The sequence below is a fragment of the Bubalus kerabau genome, chromosome 21 (assembly GCF_029407905.1).
Source record: "Bubalus kerabau isolate K-KA32 ecotype Philippines breed swamp buffalo chromosome 21, PCC_UOA_SB_1v2, whole genome shotgun sequence".
In the NCBI taxonomy this organism is placed as follows: Eukaryota; Metazoa; Chordata; class Mammalia; order Artiodactyla; family Bovidae; genus Bubalus; species Bubalus kerabau.
Window position 1 is genome coordinate 42,130,098 of NC_073644.1, and position 23,003 is coordinate 42,153,100.

The window sequence follows — 23,003 nt, forward strand, 5'->3', positions numbered from 1 at the left end:
ACAGAGAAGCCTGGAGGCCTACAGCCCATAGGGTCATAAAGAGTCAGACACAACTGGCGCATACACTACTTATACTTATGGACACAACTTAACATACACTACTATATATTATTAAACTAGATAAGCAACAAGGACCATACAGCACAGGAACCTATCTTCAATACCCTGTAATAACCTATAATGGAAAAGAATCTGAAAAAAAAAAAAAAAAATGTGTGTATAACTGTATCACACTGCCGTACACCTGAAACTAATACAACATTGTAAACCAACTATACTTCAATTAGAAAAAAACAAAGGCATTGGATACTATAAGCCTTAAAAGTAAATAAATCATCTAGGATTGAATCTGATGTATTCTGCTTCTTTCATTCACTGGGTCGAGCTGTTTGGCAGGTCCTTTACTCCATGACCCATACTGCTCCATAAACATACCAGGTATCTTATAAACTGTAAAGCCTACAGAGTTTTAAGTATTAATCTTCTCAGTAATTTTACAACTGTTAAAATACTTGATTTAGCTCTAACTCAATTCAGCGAAGCTAGCAGTACGGAAATTAATTAAAAATAATCCTTTAAGTCTGCTTCCCACCTCCCCCCCACTTCATTGTAATGAGCCAGTATAAGAAAATATCAAATCTGTTCAAAGGCTTTAATCTGCTTTCAAAGCCTAACAGTCCAGTCCAAGCTAGACTCAGAACTTTAAGAGGGAGCGATCCTACAGAACAGTAACATTCTCCCTTGAGTCAGTCCCCTTGGAATCTCCCTGTGCCCTGCTCTCCAATGACTTTTTCTACCCCTCTTCTATCTATTAGATCACTGCCAATGCATATTCAACCCATGGGCCCAACCACCTCTTCTACTGGTCTGCAAATACACTCTGAAAAGTCCAAAGAAAGATATGTTCTCAGAAAATTCTCTTTTCTGACCTCTCCATTTTGTAAAGGAGGAAGCTGACGTCCAGAGGACTTGAAAAGAGTTCTGGAAGCACTGAGATAACCACAGAAGAAAAGTGGTTTAGAGTCACATTTCTCTTTAGTTTCCAATGTCTGAGTATAGAAAGTCAATCCATTTATTAACCATGTATGTCTAATTATATTTGGGTATAGAAACTCTTCTCCCACTTTCATGTTTATTTCATTTCAGAGTGAAGAGGATAGAAAAATCCAGCCTAATAATTTAAAATTGCTGAAGATCTGAAAACAAACAAAACCATACAGCTACCATGTCTACACAAAAAGAAAAGGTAAGGGAAACCGTGATGACAACACCTGCTCCTTAGATTCTACCTGACAAAAAGGTAAAGGATAACCCACAGCTCCCTTCACAAAATGTCTGAGATCAGACAGAGCATGAAAATAAATGTTATTCTTTTCCTTTTGACCCCCTACCGCACCACATGCAAGATCTTAGTTCCCTGACCAAGAATTGAACCCAGGCCCCCTGCATTTCAAAGTGCAGAGTCAGCCACTGGACCGCTAGGGAAGTTCCAACATGACTCTTTATAGAGTTTAAAAGCAGAACTTAAGTACTATGAGAAAAGAAATAAAATAATCAGGCTGTCAACATATAGTTTAATGTTATAATTATATGTTGTGTTTTTAAAAAGGCATGGGGACTTCATGTCTCTTCTTTTGATGTCCTCTAGAATTTCTAGCTTGACACAAACACTTTCAGCCTGTAAAAGGTCAACCATATGTAGAGATTCCCAGATTCCCTTAACCCATGAGTCAGCATCCTAAAACATACCAATCCCAGGTTTGAAGTTTGAAGACAAAAAAATTTAAATATGGATTCATTCAAGGCCCAGGTATAAATCATGCTTTATATTTTGTAGGAAAATTTTTAAAAGGAATAATCACATTATCCATGACAACTTAAACACATTTAGGTAACCAAGTTGAATATGTCCATGGCAGAGAGAAAGAGAGCAGCTTGAACACCTACTAGGGACAGCTGGTAACCTTAAGGTCAGAGTAGCCCCCGGGGAAACATCAGAATAGTTCTGAACCAGCGTGTACATGCTCAGTCGCTGAGTCATGTCTGACTCTTTGCGACCCCATGGACTACAGCTCAACAGGCTCCTCTGTCCATGGGGATTCATTCTCCAGGCAAGAATACTAGAGTGGGTTGCCATGCCCTTCTCCAGGGGATCTTCTGGACCCAGGGACCAAACCGAGGTCTTCTGCATTGCAGGCGAATTCTTTACTGTCTGAGCCACCAGAGGTTTAAATAAACAACTGGGAGCATAATTAGAGCTGCCAGTGCGGTGTCTAGCCTCCCTGTAAACTCAAATAAAACCATGGACTCGCAGTCCAGATTTCAGTGTGAACTGAAGTGCTTTCATCAAAGGAAGGCGTTACCAAGCAAGGCTGTGGAATGTCATTCACTGAAAGTCTTAAAACAGCTTAAGTGTCCATCTGCCCCGGGAACAGAAGAGGACAAGCAGATGATCCCCCCCGTCCCCTGGACCCCCCACGTTCCTGCTAGTGCTAAGAGACCCAGGCCAGAGCAAAGCCTGGAAAAGCTCAGCAGACATTCATTCATGGTTCTGAGTTGGAATGCCAGAGGTAAGGGGCGATGGGGGCTCACCTCCTTCCTCACCGGCGTGCTGTGCGCTGCCGCCTCCTCGAACTGCTCTGGCGCCTGGGGCTGCTCCTCGGCGGCCGGCTCGGGGCCCGGCTGCGCCCCTGGCTGCGCCCCCTCGTGCCCCGCCGCCTCCTGGGGCTCGGCCTCCTGCTCCGGCTTGGATTCCGAGTCTGATCCTGATTCGGTGGTCATGGTCGATTGTTCTGCAGGCAGAGAGAGGGACAGTCCTATCACTCGGGGAACCAGCACCCAAAAGAGGGAGAAACGCTAAGAACCCAACACAGACCCAGCAAGCAGCCTTATCAAGTTCACCACTGGCAAGGGTGCCCATCGACGGTGCAAAATGAACATTTAACTAGCAGTCAAGTTGATTTGGGGCCATCCCGGGTTTTCCTCCTATTAGATTTTCGCCACAGATGACAGGGAAATGACACTACCATCCTAATAATTACCTAACTTAGATACGTTTAATTTCAGAAACATGAATTTGCAGTATCAGCTGAAGATACATTTTAGTCTCTGGGAAGGATGATCTAATAATGGAAGCAGGTACAATTTCTCACTCTTCTCCTCCTCCCCAGGGGCCCTGCTCTGCCCCTCCACAGCCCTAAATCCATGCATTCTTCCTGGAACAAACGTCTTTCCTCTGTGATGTCCCATAACTGTTATGCCCTTCTGAATGAGCGACCACAGTACATCAGTGGCTTCTTAAGTATTGCCGGGCCTGTCCCACACTGGACCACACCAGCCCTGGCCATGGCTGGAGGGAAGCCAGACAGCATCCCCTCTCCTGCTCATCACAAGTTCACTCTCAAAGGTTTCTTCTTGGCTCCCCCTCATTTCCCTTCAGTGTTGAAGGAGAAGTCTGTCTCATATTCCATCTGAAACTCAAACAACAGATCTTGATACAGAATAATCTGCTCTTACATCCTAAAAAAGACACTCTAAGATATAACCACCATGCTCTTATAATTTACTTTTCAAGACACTAATATCTTTTGCCTCAGTTTCCACATCTGCCAAATGGGAGAACTGAACATGATCACATCTAAATAAGCTATTCCCTGCTGTTACCTTTTCCCTACTACTAATAGACATGCTGCCCTAGTTAAAGCCGTTTTTTGCTCTAAGCAAGAGAGCTTCTATACCACTGGTCACCATGTCATTTTAAGCAATTTCTCATCTCAGGTGTATGGTAAATATTTCAAAAATGAATATCTCAGATCATCATATAATTTCCCTTCCTAATCCTAATTAAGAAGAGGTGGCAAGAATACACAGAAGAACTGTACAAAAAAGATCTTCACAACCAAGATAATCATGATGGTGTGATCACTCACCTAGAGCCAGACATCCTGGAATGTGAAGTCAAGTGGGCCTTAGAAGGCATCACTATGAACAAAGCTAGTGAAGGTGATGGAATTTCAGTTGAGCTGTTTCAAATCCTGGAAGATGATGCTGTGAAAGTGCTGCACTCAATATGCCAGCAAATTTGGAAAACTCAGCAGTGGCCACAGGACTGGAAAAGGTCAGTTTTCATTCCAGTCCCAAACAAAGGCAATGCCAAAGAATGCTCAAACTACTGCACAATTGCACTCATCTCACACGCTAGTAAAGTAATGCTCAAAATTCTCCAAGCCAGGCTTCAGCAATACGTGAACCGTGAACTTCCTGATGTTCAAGCTGGTTGTAGAAAAGGCAGAGGAACCAGAGATCAAATTGCCAACATCCGATGGATCGTGGAAAAAGCAAGAGAGTTCCAGAAAAACATCTATTTGTGCTTTATTGACTATGCCAAAGCCTTTGACTGTGTGGATCACAATAAACTGTGGAAAATTCTGAAAGAGATGGGAATACCAGACCACCTGACCTGCCTCTTGAGAAACCTATATGCAGGTCAGGAAGCAACAGCTAGAACTGGACATGGAACAACAGACTGGTTCCAAATAGGAAAAGGAATACATCAAGGCTGTATACTGTCACCCTGTTTATTTAACTTATATGCAGAGTACATCATGAGAAACGCTGGGCTGGAAGAAGCACAAGCTGGAATCAAGATTGCTGGGAGAAATATCAATAACCTCAGATATGCAGATGACACTACCCTTATGGCAGAAAGTGAAGAGGAACTAGAAAGCCTGTTGATGAAAGTGAAAGAGGAGAGTGAAAAGTTGGCTTAAAGCTCAACATTCAGAAAACTAAGATCATGGCATCTGGTCCCATCACTTCATGGGAAACAGATGGGCAAACAGTGGAAACAGTGTCAGACTTTACTTTTTTGGTCTCCAAAATCACTGCAGATGGTGATTGCAGCCATGAAATTAAAAGACGCTTACTCCTTGGAAGGAAAGTTATGACCAACCTAGATGGCATATTCAAAAGCAGAGACATTACTTTGCCAACAAAGGTCTGTCTAGTCAAGGCTATGGTTTTTCCTGTGGTCATGTATGGATGTGAGAGTTGGACTGTGAAGAAAGCTGAGTGCCAAAGAATTGATGCTTTTGAACTGTGGTGTTGGAGAAGACTCTTGAGAGTCCCTTGGACTGCAAGGAGATCCAACCAGTCCATTCTAAAGGAGATCAGTCCTGGGTGTTCTTTGGAAGGACTGATGCTAAAGCTGAAACTCCAATACTTTGGCTGCCTCATGCGAAGAGTTGACTCATTGGAAAAGACTCTGATGCTGGGAGGGATTGGGGGCAGGAGGAGAAGGGGACGACAGAGGATGAGATAGCTGGATGGCATCACCGACTCGATGGACATGAGTTTGGGTGATCTCCGGGAGTTGGTGATGGACAGGGAGGCCTGGTGTGCTGCAATTCATGAGGTTGCAAAGAGTCGGACACGACTGAGCGACTGAACTGAACTGAATCCTAATTTTATGGTAAAAATATCTCAAGCAAAGAATTAGTATCACACTTTAAGCGAATAATACACCTGTTAGTATGGTGTAGAATTGGTATGCCCAATAAAACTCCATAGTAAAACCACCATTTAATTCCCATTCTCACAATACACATTGGAAGATGCTTAACACTTTGAAGAGGGAAACATTATAAATACTAATCTATCTTATAAACTAAATGTGGTGCTTTCTATTTTAGGTAACTTTTTACCATCACCAGCTATTCTGCCTGTTGAATAAAAGACGTGTCAACCTGGCATGTGCTCAGTTACCATGTAAATGTAAACATTAAGTCCAAGTGCAGGGCCACCCAGGGATCTACATAAAACTAATACAATTTTTTCCTCTTTATATTTTAGATTTTCAAGCAAATCTTGAAGGTAAATATGATATTCTCATTTTTAAGCTTATAATACAAAGTGTCAAGTCTACAGAAAAAACAGTGGAGGGGGAGGGAGAGGTGGTGACTGTGTAATTCAGAGACTATAGCTGAATTCTTCCTTTTAGAAGGGGAGGAGTCATTCTAATCATCAATTCAACTTGCCTAACCTTCAGGGAGTACCAGATATGAGTCAAGCCCTACTCTTGGTTTAGAAGCAGAGATAAATATGTTGTAACCCCCTGCCACCTCTTTGACTATCTTCTCCAGATTTCCTTACTATATTTTTAAACGTAAGGGTTTTTTTCCACACAGGTAACTGTGGTATATACAGCTCATATGACTGCACTCTAGACCTGAAAGCGTGTTAGTCGCTCAGTTGAGTGTGATTCTTTGCAACCCCATGGACTGTAGTCCGCCAGGCTCCTCTGTCCATGGGATTGTCCAGGTAAAAATACTGGAGTGAACTGCCATTCCCTTCTCCAGGGGATCTTCCTGACCCTGGGATCTCCTGCGCTGCAGGCAGATTCCTCACTATCTGGGCTGAAAATCTTCTCAAATACGTGTTAAGATAAAAATCTTTCTAAACATAAAATTAGCCTGGGATTCACTCATGCAGAAAGGTAAAACTCGTAAAGAAATATCCCAATTTTGACTGCTACTATTCTAGCCATGAAATCACTCAGCACCTGGTTTTTGTCTTTAATTCCATGTCTTGTCCCTAAGGCAAAGAGCCAGCTCCACAAAGGCCGAATAAAAATGCAAAATGGACAGAGCCCAGGAACCACCTATCAGCTATTTAAATAGTGAAATAACCTAGCATTATTCTCTGCCTAGGAATAACTAATACCTGACCTGGCATATATCACATTTATCATAGAACCACACTTCAAATAAAATCCTACGCCCTTGTCAAAATTTCCTCGGCATATCATTTCCCCTAACACTAAATATATAATACAAGAAATACAAATCATTGTTGTTTTTTTATTAGTCTTAATAAAATAAAATTTCCTTGCTGTGGGAGGGATTGGGGGCAGGAGGAGAAGGGGACGACAGAGGATGAGATAGCTGGATGGCATCACCGACTCTATGGACATGAGTTTGAGTGAACTCTGGGAGTTGGTGATGGACAGGGAGGCCTGGCATGCTGCAATTCATGCGGTCGCAAAGGGTCGGACACGACTGAGCGACTGAACTGAACTGAACTGAAAGTAAGAAACTTTAAAAATGTAAGGTTTTAAAATTCTGGAATCTCACTAGAATCAATATTTAATTCTAACATCTGAAAGGGCATAAGGTCAAATTGTACCTATGAGCAAACTGTATCAATGGCCTCAACCTGTAAATTCAATTTCAAAACTTTGAAAATAGTCTTCCTTCCCTATTCACATGCCAATATAAGTGAGCAATAAACTGATTTTTCAATAGCAAACAACTAAAATCAAAGCTTCTTAATATGGTCCTTCTTACTTTAGGTCATTAGTTTAATAATTCTATAATGTACATCTCCAATCTTAAACCCAAGTGCCAAAACATTCTTTAGTATTAGATTTGCATGATTTTTACAGTGCTTTGGTTTTTCTTTTTCTTACACTCAATTCTTTGCTTTCCTGGATGACCCCTGCCATTTAAAATTGCACATTATCCTTGCCAACTCACTAAAGATGACTATTTTCCAATGCTCCCTTCTCTTCTGATAGATTAATTTTGTATGACCTAAAATTAGCAACCATTCGGTGACTGGAAGGAACAGCATCACCTGTGATCACAAACAGAAAGTGACACAAAACGCTTATGCTCAGCTTTGGCTAAACTGTGCCTTTTCTCTATATTAAATTTACCTTGTTAACTGTGTTCTGCTTCAGCTTAAAAAAGTTTGGAATCCTAGAAACTCTAAATCCTCAAAACTGGTATAAGGACTTTCACCACATGCACTGGGATGATGGCAAGAGAAGCCTTCTTTATCTTTTCAAGAAACATAAACTGTATTCCATGATGCCTCTTTTCAAGGCTGTATTTACTCCATGACTACCAAAAGAAATGGTAATTAGCTTCAAAAGAGGCATGGTGCAGGTGTGAATGAAATCCTTCCCAATTCCTGATTCATTTCTCCTTTAAAAAATGGTCCCTGGCATTCATTTGAGGCTTCATTCCTTTTCAGCTCTAATTTTTTACTCTACAGAAGAAAAAAGCCAGTTTATCCTCATTTTTTCCACTTTTAGAAGGAGCATCTCTAACTTCTCCATCTCCTGACTGCCACAGTAGCTTTTGCATTCAAATTTACCTATGTCTTTTGCAGATAAGAAAATTCAGTGACATTTTATTAAGAGACACAAACCTAGGATTTTTCCTGCAGGAGAACGTTTCATATAAATTTCTGTCTTTACATATACAACAGGATTCCTGTGGAGTAACAAAACATTTCATAAAGAAACCCCTTCACACTGTTTACCTGCCTGGAGGATTATAAGACTAATGATTTTTAAGAAAACAAGGCTTTTCTCCCTTTTATCTTTCAAATATAAATGTAAAGAAGAGAGGCTTGTAGATCTTGATATACTCAGCTTAAGTATTTATGACTCCTGAATACTATCCACTGATCCATTAGAACTACCAACTTCAAGCAAGTAAAAAACAGTAATACCCCATGACTCTTCTGCTGCTGCTAAGTCATTTCAGTCGTGTCCGACTCTGTGTGACCCCAGAGACAGCAGCCCACCAGGCTCCCCCGTCCCTGGGATTCTCCAGGCAAGAACACTCGAGTGGGTTGCTACTTCCTTCTCCAATGCATGAAAGTGAAAAGTGAAAGTGAAGTTGCTCAGTCGTGTCTGACCCCGTGGACTACAGCCTTCCAGGCTCCTCTGTCCATGGGATTTTCCAGGCAAGAGTACTGGAGTGGGGTGCCATTGCCATGACTCCTCTAGTGGAGTCTATTTGCATTAAAAAAAACCCCCAGTATCCACTAAACACACCCCCACACACCTAACAACTGCTCCTGACCTTGCATCCTACCCCTCTGCAACCCCATCTTCACCCTTCCAGGATGGCTGTACCTCTCTTCTTTACAGTCATGTTCTGGAAAGAATTTAAGCTCAAGCAGTAAAGCATCCACCTGCAATGTAGGAGACACAAGAGACTGGGGTTCGATCCCTGGGTTGGGAACATGCCCTGGAGGAAGAAATGGCAACCCATTCCAGTATTCTTGGAAATCTCACGGACAGAAGAGCCTGGTAGGCTATGGTCCATGGGGTCACAAAGAGTCAGACACGAGTGAAGTGACTAGTCATGTATATATACATACACACACACACACACACACACACACACCCGTGTGGGTGATTCACTTTGCTGCATAGCAGGAACTAACACAACACTGTAAAGCAATTATATTCCATAAAATTTTTTTTAATTTAAACAGAAGGAAAACTAAAAGAACTTCACCCCCATGCTGTCACCACATCTCCACCCCCACTCACCCTTCAGGGTGGTCCCCATTATTCTACTAAATCCTACCGAGGTCACCAACGACCTCCCTACAAGCCAGTAAATCCACAGGAGTCCCTTCCCATCTCTGAATTCTTTGTGTTTTTGACACACTCATGATCTTCCTCCTCCCTTCTGCCTCATTTCCATCCTCTTCTTCACATTCATCTTCTCATCCTGTTTCTAAGCTCTGCAGGTCTTTGGAATTGAGCTCCTCCACTTGGTTCCCAACACAAGAGCACATCCGAAATACAGGTTCCTTACTCTGTGACTTCTCTGAGCTTCAGACCCACAGACACAACTCCACTGCCCGTCCTGTTTCCCTGGCTATTTCAGGGGCACCTAAGACTGAACGTTTCTTCATCCAAACCATTGGCCCCACCCCCTCCCAGCCCCCCATCTGCTCTACTTCCATCTTCCCCATGTCAGTAGGTGTCCGTCTGTCCAGCTGCTCACGGTGGGGAAAGAGGTCCTCTCTTTCCTCACTCCCAACTCCATCCCCTTCACACTTGTCAATGTCACCTCTCGAGCTGTAATTAAAGAAATAGACCTGAGAAACTTCTAGGCACAAGTGACCAGTCAGGCAAAAGCAGAAGGGCGTGAGAACTTGTGTCCATGTCCTGGCGTGAGGGCACGTGGTCAGTGGTGGCTGGACCACGAGAGCTACGTGGCCGGTGAGGCGAGCTCATGAGACCAGCCAGGCAGAGATCAGGCCCTGTGAGGCCAGCCAGTCCTCGCTAAGGGGTCCTCATCCCATCACACAGAGGCCATTCTGACAGCCATGGGGAGGACCAACATCAGCTCAAAATCAGACCAAGTCGACAGGCCAAGAAGGCCTTGATGGGGCAGCAGTGGACCAGACACTCCTCAAAGCACAGCACAGTGGAATTCAAGGCTGATCATTATAAAATATAGAAGACAGCGGAGGAAAGAGGAGCCGGGTGTGCTGCAGTATATGGGGTCGCAAAAAATTGGACACAACTTACTGAGTGAACAACAATGCTGTAAAGTATCTTTGAAACCTTGAAAGTAATGAATGGCAACAATGCTTGGGACCAGTGGCAAGGACAATTCTGTTTTTTTTTTCAAAGAAGTTTTTGGGCCATACTAATTTCAAATCTTATAAGCCAATAGACCAAAGCCTATGAAGGTGTCAGACTTTAAGTTTGTAGAAGAAACAGAAAGAGTTTTTATGGCAACAACACAATAATTCAAAACCACTTTCACAACGACCATGGTAAATAAACCTGGAAAGGATGATCAAGTCCCATCAGTATGGAGACAGATTTCATAACAGTACTAGGAATCCACAACTCAGAATTTTTAAAACAAAACAAGACCAACACCCCCAAACAAGGCCACAGCCCTCTGCTTCAAGGAACGATCAGTCTGACAGGCTACGTTGAGAAGCCAAGTAACACGGTGCCCAGGGTGCAAGAAATCTGCTTCGAGCTGAGAGCTGTCCACTAGCCCGCGGGGCAGGCTCATGGGAAGTCACCTTGGGTAAAAAAGATAATCGCTAACCTTCAACCTCAAGTTAAAGGACTAGCTTTAGAAGCAATCAAAGATCACAGGCTACTTCGGGAAGACAAAAGGGGAATGGGGATAAATAAGAGCAAGGATGAGGCAGGACGCTGAGGGGCAGACAGCCATACAGCAACCACCCTCAATTCTACCACAGGTTCTGTGACCCCAAAGAACCTGGCTTCTCCCTCTGTTCTAAGAGGCTGAAATTCTAGGATTCCTGAAACCTGAGACACTGTTGTATGAACAGCATGATGGTGGAGGTGGCTTTAGTCACTCAGTTGTGTCTGACCCTCTGTGATCCCATGGACTGTAGCCTGCCAGGCTCCTCTGTCCATGGGATTTCCCCGGCAAGAATACTGGAGTGGGTTGCCATTTCCTTCTCCAGGGGATCTTCCCGACTCAGGAATCGAACCCACATCTCCTGCATTGGCAGGAGGATTCTTTACCGCTGAGCCACCAGGGAAGCCCATTAACAATGAAGTCTAAGGAAATTTTGTCCTTTAAGTGAGGACGGAGACTAACTGATCTCCAAAAACAGGAAGCTCCTAGGGCAGCAACTGCTCACACTCTGGTGGGAAAACCAGCCTCCTGGCCACTGTACAAGTGCAAGGCTTCATCAACTATCTGAGTCTCTTTAAGTTTGATTTAATTTACCAAAGCAAGACATTACCCAGATAATCCTAAGAAACTGAAACAATCTCTTAGTTTACTGAATACACTTGAAAACCCTAAATAATTTTTTCAGCAACTTTTTAGCTTTTCAAGTTCAAAGATGCTTACCTCTATGTGTGAGCAGATAAAACAAATACAGTTTAGAAAACAGAATTTGAAATGTATGGCCAACAAAGATGTACTGTATGGCACAGGGAACTCTGCTTAATATTATGTGGCAGCCTGGATGGGAGGGGAGTTTGGGGGAGAAGGGAAACATGTATATGGACAGCGGGGATGGCGGAATCTCTATGCTGTCCACCTGAAACTATCACAGCATTGTTAATTGGTTATACCCCAACACAAAACAAAAAGTTTAAAAAAAGAAAATAGATAGGGTGATTATGGAAGTGTCCATTTTATGAACATGTGTCCACATTTTGAAATCCAACTGATGGGAAATGCCAGGGTATAAAATTCCAATATATCTTTGAAATACCAGGATATTTTGTAGTTTCCATAGTCCTCTAAATACATTTCTATAAAACCAGGGGAACAGCTGGCTCCCCCTCTAGAGGAAAGGGGACTTGCGCTGGTGAAGGATTTTAACAGAATTCAGTGACACCACTAATAGGAGGAGAGACCAAGTTCCCGAGATGACGAAGCTGCTGGCAAGTTAGGTCTATACAGCGAGTGGCAGAACAACAATCTCAGTTCTGCTTTAGTACACCTGCATTACAACCACTGGGTTAAAAGCAAGGACGGCCCCAAACCTGGATTCCTGAACTCCAGACAGTGGGGAAAGGGGCCTGAAGGGTCCGAGAGATTGCTTTGATATTCCCAAGGATATTGTACATTCAGAAATGACATGGCTGCACACAGTGGCCAAGTCTCTCTGTTTCTGCCTGGGCATTTATCAGCTAAGGTTAGAAATACTGGCTACATCATTGCTTCGTTCATGAATCCATCCCTTCCACAAACATGTGCTGAATGTGAGGCCCGGGGACACATGAGATGAAGACAAACAAGTCTCTGCTCTAGGGGAGCCTGCCTTCTAATTGAAGGAGACAGAGAAATGAAAGATGTCAGCCCCAGGGAGACGGTGTTAGATGAGTGACTCTCAAGTTGGGTGGGCTTCCCAGATGGCACTAGTGGCGGAGAACCTGCCTGCAGCGCAAGAGACGTGGGTTCAGTCCCTGGGTTGGGAAGACCCCTGGAGGAGGGCAGGGCAACCCACTCCAGTATTCTTGCCTGGAGAATCCCATGGACAGAGGAGCCTCGTGGGCTACAGTCCATGGGGCCACCCACAGAGAGTCGGAGCACACACCAAGCGGGTGGGTGGCTGCTGACGCTGGGTGGTTAGGCAGGGCTTCTCCAAGGAGGGGACATTCCAGTATCAGGCACAGGGGCTGGGACCATGCCTTCCGGAAGCCTTAGGCCCAGGCCCTAAGGATGAAATGAGCCTGTGCTCCACAACAGAGAAGCCACTGCAATGAGAAGCCCATGGTTAAGGAAAAAAAGCCGGTGTCGGGAGCTGGGACTCAGAAGGTGCAGGGGGAGAGCCACCATGAAGTAGGTGATGTAAGTGGGGTTTGGGGCCTTGCTAAGCCACATATGAAGCTGGGTTTTATCTTAAAGGCAGTGGAGAATTTTAAGGGGAGCAGGCCGAGGGTCTTATTGATGCTTTTTAAGAAGTGACTCAGGGCCTTCCCTGATGGTCCAGTGGTTAAGAATCTGCCTGACAATGCAGGGGACAGGGTTCGATCCCTGATCTGGGAGGATTCCACATGCTGGGGATCAACTAAGCCCCTGAGCCACAACTAAAAAAGCCTAAGCACTCTAGAGCGTGTGCTCCACAAGAGAAGCCCATGCACCGCAACTAGAGTGTTGCCTGCGTTTGCTGCAACTAGAGAAAGCCCGTGCACAGCAATGAAGATCCAGTGCAGCCAAAAATAAAGAAAGAAATGGTTTTTGGTTTTTTTTTTAGAGAGAGAAAGACCATGCTGGGTTTGGAATGAGGGAGCCAGGATGGGAGCAAGGGGAGCAGTGAGCAGGTTACAGTAGTCCAGGTGAGGGAAGATGCTGGGAGGAGACGAAGGAAGGGCAGGGGTGCCTTCTAGGGTATTGGAAGCTATGATCCGAGCCTTGTGCAGGCAGGGGAGATGGGCTAGCTGGGAGACACAACCGCTTAGCATTGTTAGGTCTCTTATAAACACAGGGACCCTGGGGGTGAGAAGACCGCACACTATGCACTCATTAGGCAGGGAGCCCAGCCACAGGCAAAGATGAGGCTGCAGTCCTTCTGGGCGCTGCCGCATCTCTAATGCAGATCTTCAGGGAACCCAACGTCATTATCCATCATTTCTAAACACATTCAGGTGAGAGGCAACGCCTGGCTGCATGTGTAATGAATGTCTTCTTCTGGTCTAAGTGACAGCTCCAGTCTTCCCAGAAAAGCGGATCAACACGGAAAAGCTTTGGCCCTGTGTGTACAGCATGGCTTCCTAGACTTCATTTGGGTACCGAGCTCATAGCTAAAGGGCATCTGGACCTATATGCTCATTTCACACATAACCTGGCTAAGAATTTCAGTCTCCATGAGATTTTAATGTGATTATCACTGAGACGCTGTCATTGTCAGCAAAGAGGTGCTAGTAAGTTTGTAGAACACTTCTGCTCCTATCACAGGGTTTAACTTAAATGACGAAGCTGTCTACCCATGAACCTTCTCTTGCCCAGGTTGGATCTAGAACCACCTTACCAAGCACAGGGCAGCGCTTTTCACATCATGTTTACATTTTTTCACTTGGACAAGCATTTGAATGTATTAGTCAATGCACAGCAGAAATATTTTAGGGAGCTTTCCTGTGATAAGAAAGTGCCAAGCACTTATTTTTAGGAGTTAGAATATTTGAATTCTGTTTCCTACGAGCTCTGTTTACAGCCATGCATTTGGGTTCCCTATCACTGAAATAGAGTTCAGGACTGACCACGACTTCATTTCCCTCAGCCAGAGATGCTCCCACAGAACCCTTGGGGTTATAGGCAAAAAATTAAATCAAAATGGAAATTTCAACCACCAATGAAATACATCAGAAAGGACAAAAAGACAGCCCTTATGTCAATATGAATCCTGAAAAGTCTAAGAGAGCAAGCTAAATTTAGCAACATTCTCTTCATTTACTGTTAAGCATAAATCACTCTAAGGAAGAAACTGGCATTATATTCTCTGTGTGTGGATCGCCATTCATACAGCATTATTTGCTTCTTAACTCACATCTATGCCAATATTAGAAAATACTGCCTTATGGCTTCCTCAAAGGAAGATTCAATTTGCAAAATGCATAGGAGCTTCCTGAGTTTGGAGTAATTTCTCATTGCCTTTCTGTGCTTTCCCTAATATTATTTTGTAATTAACAGGGTGTGGTGCTTGAGAAAGTAAAGGAACTTGTTCACAGGGAACCCAAGGTGTGCAGGACAGATAGGGGCCAGGAAGTCATCCTTGCCCAAGGTCATATAACCACCACCACTGGCCAACAATTAAATCTGAGTTTTGGAGGACTTCCCTGGTAGTTCAGAGGTTGAGAACCCACCCTGCAACGCAGGGCATGCGGGTTTGATCAGTGGTTGGGGAACTAAGATCCCACATGCAGTGTAGCAATTGAGCCCACACAACAAAGATCCCTCGTGCAGCAGCTAAGACTTGATGCACCCAAATACACAAATGAGTTCTGTTTTTTTTTTTAATCTGAGTTTCTGCTTCGGATAAGACCTCTTCTACATGAGTTCCGCGCTTCAGTGATAGCAATTAAACCTACCCTGAGCCTTCTGTCCCTATTTCAGAACTGGACAGCTTTCCAAAGTCATTGTTTTATGTGATCATCTACAATTCCACAATGCTACTTTATTCCTTTACTCAATGTAAATCAAACATTAATAAATTTAAACTTCTATAACATTACATTTTGGTTTATAGACTATTTTCCCTACTACTTACTTGTCTTTATGCACTTATCTTTACTACTTAATTTATCTTTATATATGTGTATATATGTGTGTGTGTATATATATAGAACATCACAATTTTAGTTTCTAATCAACTGCAAGCTCTTAGAATTCTATACCAGGTTGCCAACTTATTTCTGGAAAACAAACAAAACAATCATTGTTGCTTTTAGAGAAAATATGAATGGTACTGACCCTGCTTCTAGATTCTCAACAATTTGTGACTTTCCACCGATAGTGGCTTTAGCCTCAAATATCCATCTGAGCCTAGACTTTAACCAGCTCCAACTTTGAAAGTGTTGTTCATGGAGGGCCTCAAATGGACAAGACACCAACAACATGCTGTCCGACTCCACTGTTTGGAACTTTTCAGAATTCCACGGCTACAATCCAAATAGGAAAGAAAAGGAGATGGCGTGTTTCTTCTGGCCAATTCTGCCTCGACGAAGAACTTATTAGCAAAAAGATATCTTTGGCACCTTAAATAGGGAGCATATTTCTCTACTACCCAGCATCTGACTCTGCATCTGTGAGAAATGAGGTGTGAACCAGAGAGAGTGAATAAATTAAAACAGAGTCAGACTCTGTGCCATTAACCACCACTCAGGAGAGCTGCCCGGCTCTTTCTGAAATGGGTGTCTCTCCCTTAGAACCATGCGTTTTCAAAACAGGGAAAAGGTCATGGCTTAAACTCCCAACCTCTGCACTCAGTGAGGGACAACGTCCCCTCTGGTATCTGGGGGAACCTGGCCGAGAAGCCAGGGTTCGGGCTTCTCTTTAGAGTTGTCAGCACTTGAGGGATTGAGGCAGGAGATCGATGGGCCCAGGCTGAAAACAGAGTCTGTCCTCTGTGCCCAGATACTCTAAGCTGAAGAGGAGAAGCAGCTGAACCCCAGCCAGATACAAGACCACATATTTCTCTCTCTCAAGGAAGTCAAGGTCAGGGAGACCTTCCTTACACACATGAACAGAAAGGCACTGTGGAGGTCAAAAAGGAGTGATGCCCACCTACCCAAAGCCCTCTTCACTGGAATCCATCTTGACTAAAGAGGCGCATGCACACGTGGAAGGACCTGGAGATAAACCGAACATTGACTCAGAACTGGGCAAAGCAAGATGACTGGCCAAAGGAAACCCAGAAGAAATGTCCCATCTAAGTGATTCACTTATCTTCCCATATAAGTGAGGAGAAGGGGGCGACAGAGGATGAGATGGTTAGATAGCATCACTGACTCAATGGACTGGAATTTGAGCAAACTCCAGGAGAGAGTGAAGGACCGGGGAGCCTGCCATGCTGCAGTCCATGGGATCCCACAGAGTCGGACACAAGTTAGCAACTGAACAAGTGATTCAAACTACCACTATCATGGCCGAGCAGAATCTTTGTAGTTGGTCCACCTTCTCCCCAGATTGCTGACTTGTCTGCTTAAAGCACTTTTCCTTTCTACTGACACTTGCCTCTCAAATGATTGGTTTTGAATGGCGAGCAGCTGAACCTGAGTTTAACAACACTGTAATAAGTGATCTTTAATCTTACTGTTATGACTCACTGAAGGCTCAGATAATGGTTAGCACTTTTTAATAATAAAGTGTCAAGTTTTGTATAATATTTTTAAGACATAATGCCATTGCACACTTTACAGGCTACAGTGTAGTATAAGCGTAACTCTTATGGGCACTGGGAAACCAAAAAACTTGTACAACATGCTTTATTGTGTGTCTGGAACCCACCCTGCAACAACGCCTACGTGTGAACAAATGACTGAACCTCTAAGTCCCGTGTCTACAAATAATGTCTTGGGAACTCAGATCCAATCGAGTCTGACTCCTAAAACCCGGGGCTGTTTTTGTGGTTTATTGCCATGAACAGAAATGAATACAAGTTGAAGGCTCTCAGCTCTTCCCAGAGTAGAATATGCTAAATTCGACCAGCTTCCCTTTTTAATCCTGACATTGTCTTGACACATAGGTATTCCAAAGCCAAATTAATAGAATCTGGTTTTCACCACAGTTCCATATCATAGAGTTTCTGCCCCCCCCCCCCACCCCCGACTCCTGCCCCATTAATCAACTAAGTGTTCAGAACTCTTTTAAGAGAGGAAATGGGAGCTCCTCTGGTACTCTGGATCCTTCTACATTTGGGAGTTTTAACAGGTTGTTGAATCTTTGCAAACTTCAATTCAAATGTGAGGCCAAGTACTGAATTATTCTGTTTCTTACCATAATGCATTAGCTTTTATCTCTATGCTAGCAATGGAAGGAGACTACAAAGAATGTTCTTAAAGGATCTCCCTGGCACACAAATGAGCTGCTTAGCGACAGTGCCTGGTCCAGTTTTCTGAAGGCGCTGATAAGAGGATTGTTTACTCCAGGGCTGTTCCCTTGGTGCCTGTAGCACTGAAGAGGTTCTCCATTTGCACCTCGAATCCTTTGTAATTAAAGCTTTCAGAGACTGGCTCAGCCACCGTCCGTCCTGCCCCCCTCCCTCAGGTGACTCAGCAGATAAAAACACAGCCCAGTGCAGCTGCCTTCTAATGGCAGATTCTGATCTACTGTTGTTCAATCGCTTAGTTGTGTCCAACTATTTTCGACCCTATGGACTGCAGTATGCCAGCCTTCCTTGTCCTTCACCATCTCCGGAGTTTGCTCCAACTCATGTCCATTGAGTCAGGGATGCCATCCAACCATCTCATCCTTTGTCACCCCCTTCTTCTCTTGCCCTCAATCTTTCTCAGCATCAGGGTCTTTTCCAATAAGTCAGCTCTTTGCATCAGGTGGCTTCAGTACTGGAGCTTCAGCTTTAGCATCAGTCCTTCCGATGAATATTCAGGGTTGATTTCCTTTAGGATTGACTGGTTTGATCTGCTTGCTATCCAAGGGACTCTCAATAAGTCTTCTCCAGCACTCCAGATTCCAATTAGGGGGGTTGAATTTCCCACCCAATGTACTAAAACAAGACTGAATGGCTACAGGTGTGCTGTTTTATTTATATGCTTTTTCTCTAACGGGGAACTAAGCCAATAAACAGCTCTTTCAATTTTTAAATCCACACATTTCCAGTTCAATGGGGATTAACGTAAAACCCTACAGACAAAAATAAATTTGAAGAAAAACAGAAAGGTTGAATCGAAGTTCATCTTTAAAAATTTTCCTACATTCTCTACAGTCTAGGTTCCCAGAAAAGGTTTAATCACAGGCAAACCTGCTTCACTTCAAATGTTGATGATTTTAATTACTGCACTTTTCACAATGAAATTAATTTTAAATCCTTTCACTTGTCTGTTGAAAATGAAAGCAAAATAAATCTAACTGGCAGCTTTATATGTAAAGAAGCTACAATAAGAAGGGTTTTCTCAAAGCAGACTCTGCCAGGGTCAGGCTGTGAAAAATACTGTTGTTGGTGGTTAGTCCCTAAATTGTGTTTAACTCTTTGTGACCCCTTGGACTATAGCTCTCCAGGCTCCTCTGTCCAAGGGATTTCCCAGGCCAGAATATACTGGAGTGGGTAGCCTTTCCCTTCTCCAGGGGATATTCCCAACCCAGGTCTCCCACATTAGAGCGGGATTCTTTATCAGCTGAGCCACTGATGCTTCTGATGTAGGGCAGGAAAAATGAAAGGCCAGAGGAAGATAGATTAAACTGTTCTCTGACAGCAGGGAAGCTATGCTTTCTGCTGGAAGGAATCGGAGAGCAACAGAAACCAGACAGCTGGAGAGGGTAGCGCTAATGACTAACCCTGGAGAGGCTGTGGATGAAGCCTGTGGTTTTCAACATTTAGGCTCACCAAGTGAAGACGTGTGTAAGAGAGAAACCAAAAATGTTGAGAGATCATTTCTAGATGGTCGACTCTGTCTTTCTCAGATTTTGTACAAAAGTATTATTTATATAACCAGAAGAAAACAAATCAACAAAATATTGCTGCTTCTCTTTCAAAAAGATTTTTTCCATATGGATCATTTTTAAAGCTTTTATTGAATTTGTTACAATATTCCTTCTGTTTTATGCTTTGGTTTTCTGGCCTTCAAGCATGTGAGGTCTTAGATCCCCTACCAGGGATCGAACCCACAACCCCTCCCCATTGGAAAGTGAAGTTTTAACCACTGGACCGCCAGGGAGTTTTGTTTCTTAAGTTTGTTTCTTAAAGGTATGTGGGGATTTTTTGGCTGCACGGGGTCTTTGTGGCGCACAGACTCTCTAGTTGTGGCACAGGTTCAGTTGCTCTGTGGCATGTGGGCTTTTAGTTCCCCGACCAGGGATGGGAGCCGTGTCACCTGCATTGCAAAAGGGATTCATAACCAATGGACCACAGCAAAGTCCCTTAAAAATATGTTTATCGCATCTTTAAAATAATCTGTTCTCTAGGTGACTACCCTAATATCTTAAATTGGCTTTTTTTTTTTTTTAAAAGGACTCATCCTAAAATAATTGAACACTTCAGAAATATGCCTATTTATCTGCCACTAATATAACCCAGTGCCACCATTCAGTAGATAGAGCAAACCAGTGAAGGCTTAAGGTGTGCACAGGATGATACGCAGACCACGTGTATATGTATCAGAATCATCTGGGGCTCTGGTAAATTTCCATAGTCCTCAGAATTAACCACCGGTGCAGAGACTCTTCCTCACAAGATGCTTGGGTTCAAAGCCCACTAATTCAACCAGAATCCCTGGTGGCCGGTCTTAAGCCTCCTTAATTTTTAAAAGCCACTCTGGGATTCTAAAATGCAGACTGGGATGAAAATAGTGAGCTAGCATTTCTGCAGTTTTAATAAGCACCCAGGTTGTCCCCACACTGAAGTTTATTAATCAGTGGCCCAATCAGAAAATTCAAAGCCCTAAAGTTACAGATGGAAAAGTGAAAATCAAAGTTGCTCAGTCATGTCCGACTCTTTGTGACCCCATGGACAATACAGTCCATGAAATTCTCCAGGCCAGAATACTGGAGTGGGTACCTTTTCCCTTCTCTAGGGGATCTTCCCAACCCAGGGATAGAACCTAGGTCTCCCACATTGCAGGCAGATTCTTTACCAGCTGAGCCACAAGAATACTGGAATGGGTAGCCTATCCCTTCTCCGGTGGATCTTCCTGACCCAGGAATCAAATGGGGGTCTCCTGCATTGCAGGTGGATTCTTTACCAACTGAGCTATCAGGGAAGCCCCTAAAGTTATTAAGCAACTGTATCTGGAGGCAGAAATGACAAATAGATCATTGGCCCTGGTCAAGGCCATCAATTTCAGCTTTCTCTGGCCCATGTAAGCTGAAGCACCCTTACTGTGTTTCACGTCTCCCATATGTACATGTCGTTTTGCTTTCGCTGGTTTATGCAAAATGTACATGCAGACTGTATGCTTTCCAATGTTAAGATCTTCACTTCAGTAATAAAGCAAGATTGATTCCAAGGTCTGTTCCACAACAGTTACATTCTTCTGCCTCAGTCATGCTCAATCTTCTAACAGACTATTAAGTAATAACTGATAGAAAGAATATTATCTGTGTGTATTAGTGATGATGATGACTGAAATAAGGTTGAGAACACCTGACTTCTTTAATGTTGAGGAAATCTTCCTCCTCTTTCCAAGGAAGCACCTCCTTTAAATTGAAATGAGGTCCCCATGAAGAGAGGACAGTGGACAGACACAAGAGGGGTGGACAGAAAAGGGAGGAAGAAAAACCCTGCTAATTACAATTCAGAGATCTCCTTCAGATTTTGCCTTCATGAAATCTTACCACCTACTAGCCCTGAGCCTGTGCTTTCAATTCAATTTCACAAAAATTGCTGAGTCCTCTCCCTAAGTCAGGGTCTTGGTTGCCTAACAGAAGAGGTCACAGATATATCAACGTTTTATTTCTTAAGAAGAGCCCTCATGACTAAAACCCTCTTATCTACCCAATCCTGAATGTAAAGAAAACCAGACCTGGGCTAAGATTTAGTTCAGTCTCCTTTTAATTTTGAGTGCTTGGGTAGCGTCACCTCTCACATCTCAGGTTCTTCATCTTTAAACGAGTGAACATCTATTTTACGAGGTCACCATAAGGACTAGAGACGTATATACAACACCTGGCATGTAGCAGATCCTCAATACACTATAGCAATCGTGATTGTTGTTTTTCTTATTAATTTCTCAGAATGTTCTTCGGAAATTACCCAATGTGGACTATTCCTCAATAAAACAGGAGGTGAGATAAAAATCTAGATTTTAAAGAAGCTTCAGGAACTTTCTTGGTGGTCAATGGCAACCCACTCCAGTACTCTTGCCTGGAAACTCCCACGACGGAGGAGCCTGGTAAGCTGCAGTCCATGGGGTGGCTAAGAGTCGGATATGACTGAGCGACTTCTCTTTCACTTTTCACTTTCATGCATTGGAGAAGGAAATGGCAAACCACTCCAGTGTTCTTGCCTGGAAAATCCCAGGGACGGGGAAGCCTGGTTGGCTGCCGTCTATGGGGTCACATAGAGTCGGACACGACTGAAGCAACTTAGCAGTAGCAGCTTCCACTACAGTGGGCACAGGTTTGATCCCTGGTTGGGGAACTAAGACTCCACAGGCTGTACAGCCATAAATAAATAAATAAATAAAAATATTAAAAGAAGCTTTAGTTCCCACAGTGGGAGAAAGACATAGCTGGGTCCTTGGCCAGAAAAAGCACAGTCACTGTTATCTCTAGCGGTGACACCTTGGAAATGTCACAGAAGCACAGGTGTTTACTGTCAGGTATTCCTTCTTTACGGCCCCTCTGGACCAGAGCTGGGAGACAGCAAGAGGGCCTCCAGATCTGAGACACTCCTCCTCCTCAAGTCCACCTCTGAAGATGGTCCCCAAATGCCTGGAGTCTGCAGGGCAGTCTGGATGCTGGAGCTGAAGGAGACCAGGCCACCGCACAACCCAGGAGTGTGGCTGGAGTTAAAAGCACAGCTGACCCTTGAACAATGCAGGGGACAGGGGCCCTGCCCCATCACACATAACCACAGTCAGCCCTCCGTACATTGGGTTTCTCCTGTGCATCCATGGTCCCGCATCCCTGGATTCAACCAACCTTGGCTGAAACAGCAGTAAGTTGCTGTGTTAGTCACTCAGTCATGTCCAACTCTTTGCAACCCCATGGACTGTAACCCGTCAGGCTCCTCTGTCCGTGGGATTGCCCAGGCAAAAATACTGGAGTGTGTTGCCATTCCCTTCTCCAGGGGATCCTCCCAACCCAGGGATCGAATCCAGGTCTCCTGCATTGCAGGTGGATTCTTTACCATCTGAGCCACCAAAGCTCGAAACAGTATGTACCACTGAAAAAAATCTGCCTGTAAGTGGACCTGAGTACTTCCAATCCATGCTATTCAAGGGCAGAGTGTCTTGTACACTAACCAGGACCCCTACTTCATGCAGAAGACACCTGCTCCATGTCTATCTAAAGAGGAGCACTCCTTTCTGTGTAAAATCCAGATGTCAAAAATGTGCTATCCAAAAA

The 23,003-nt window shown here is 43.8% G+C and overlaps 1 protein-coding gene across 2 annotated transcripts in view; it reads right to left on the bottom strand.

The window, feature by feature from the left end:
- EPB41L3 (erythrocyte membrane protein band 4.1 like 3) overlaps positions 1-23,003 on the bottom strand; it is a 145,899-nt gene that overhangs the window by 90,427 nt on the left and 32,469 nt on the right. For both annotated transcript variants that reach the window (XM_055559452.1, XM_055559453.1), the window contains one exon: positions 2,593-2,792. In XM_055559452.1, coding sequence (XP_055415427.1) covers positions 2,593-2,781 — 189 coding nt within the window. In that variant the 5' untranslated portion in view covers positions 2,782-2,792. The remainder of the gene's footprint in view (positions 1-2,592; positions 2,793-23,003) is intronic.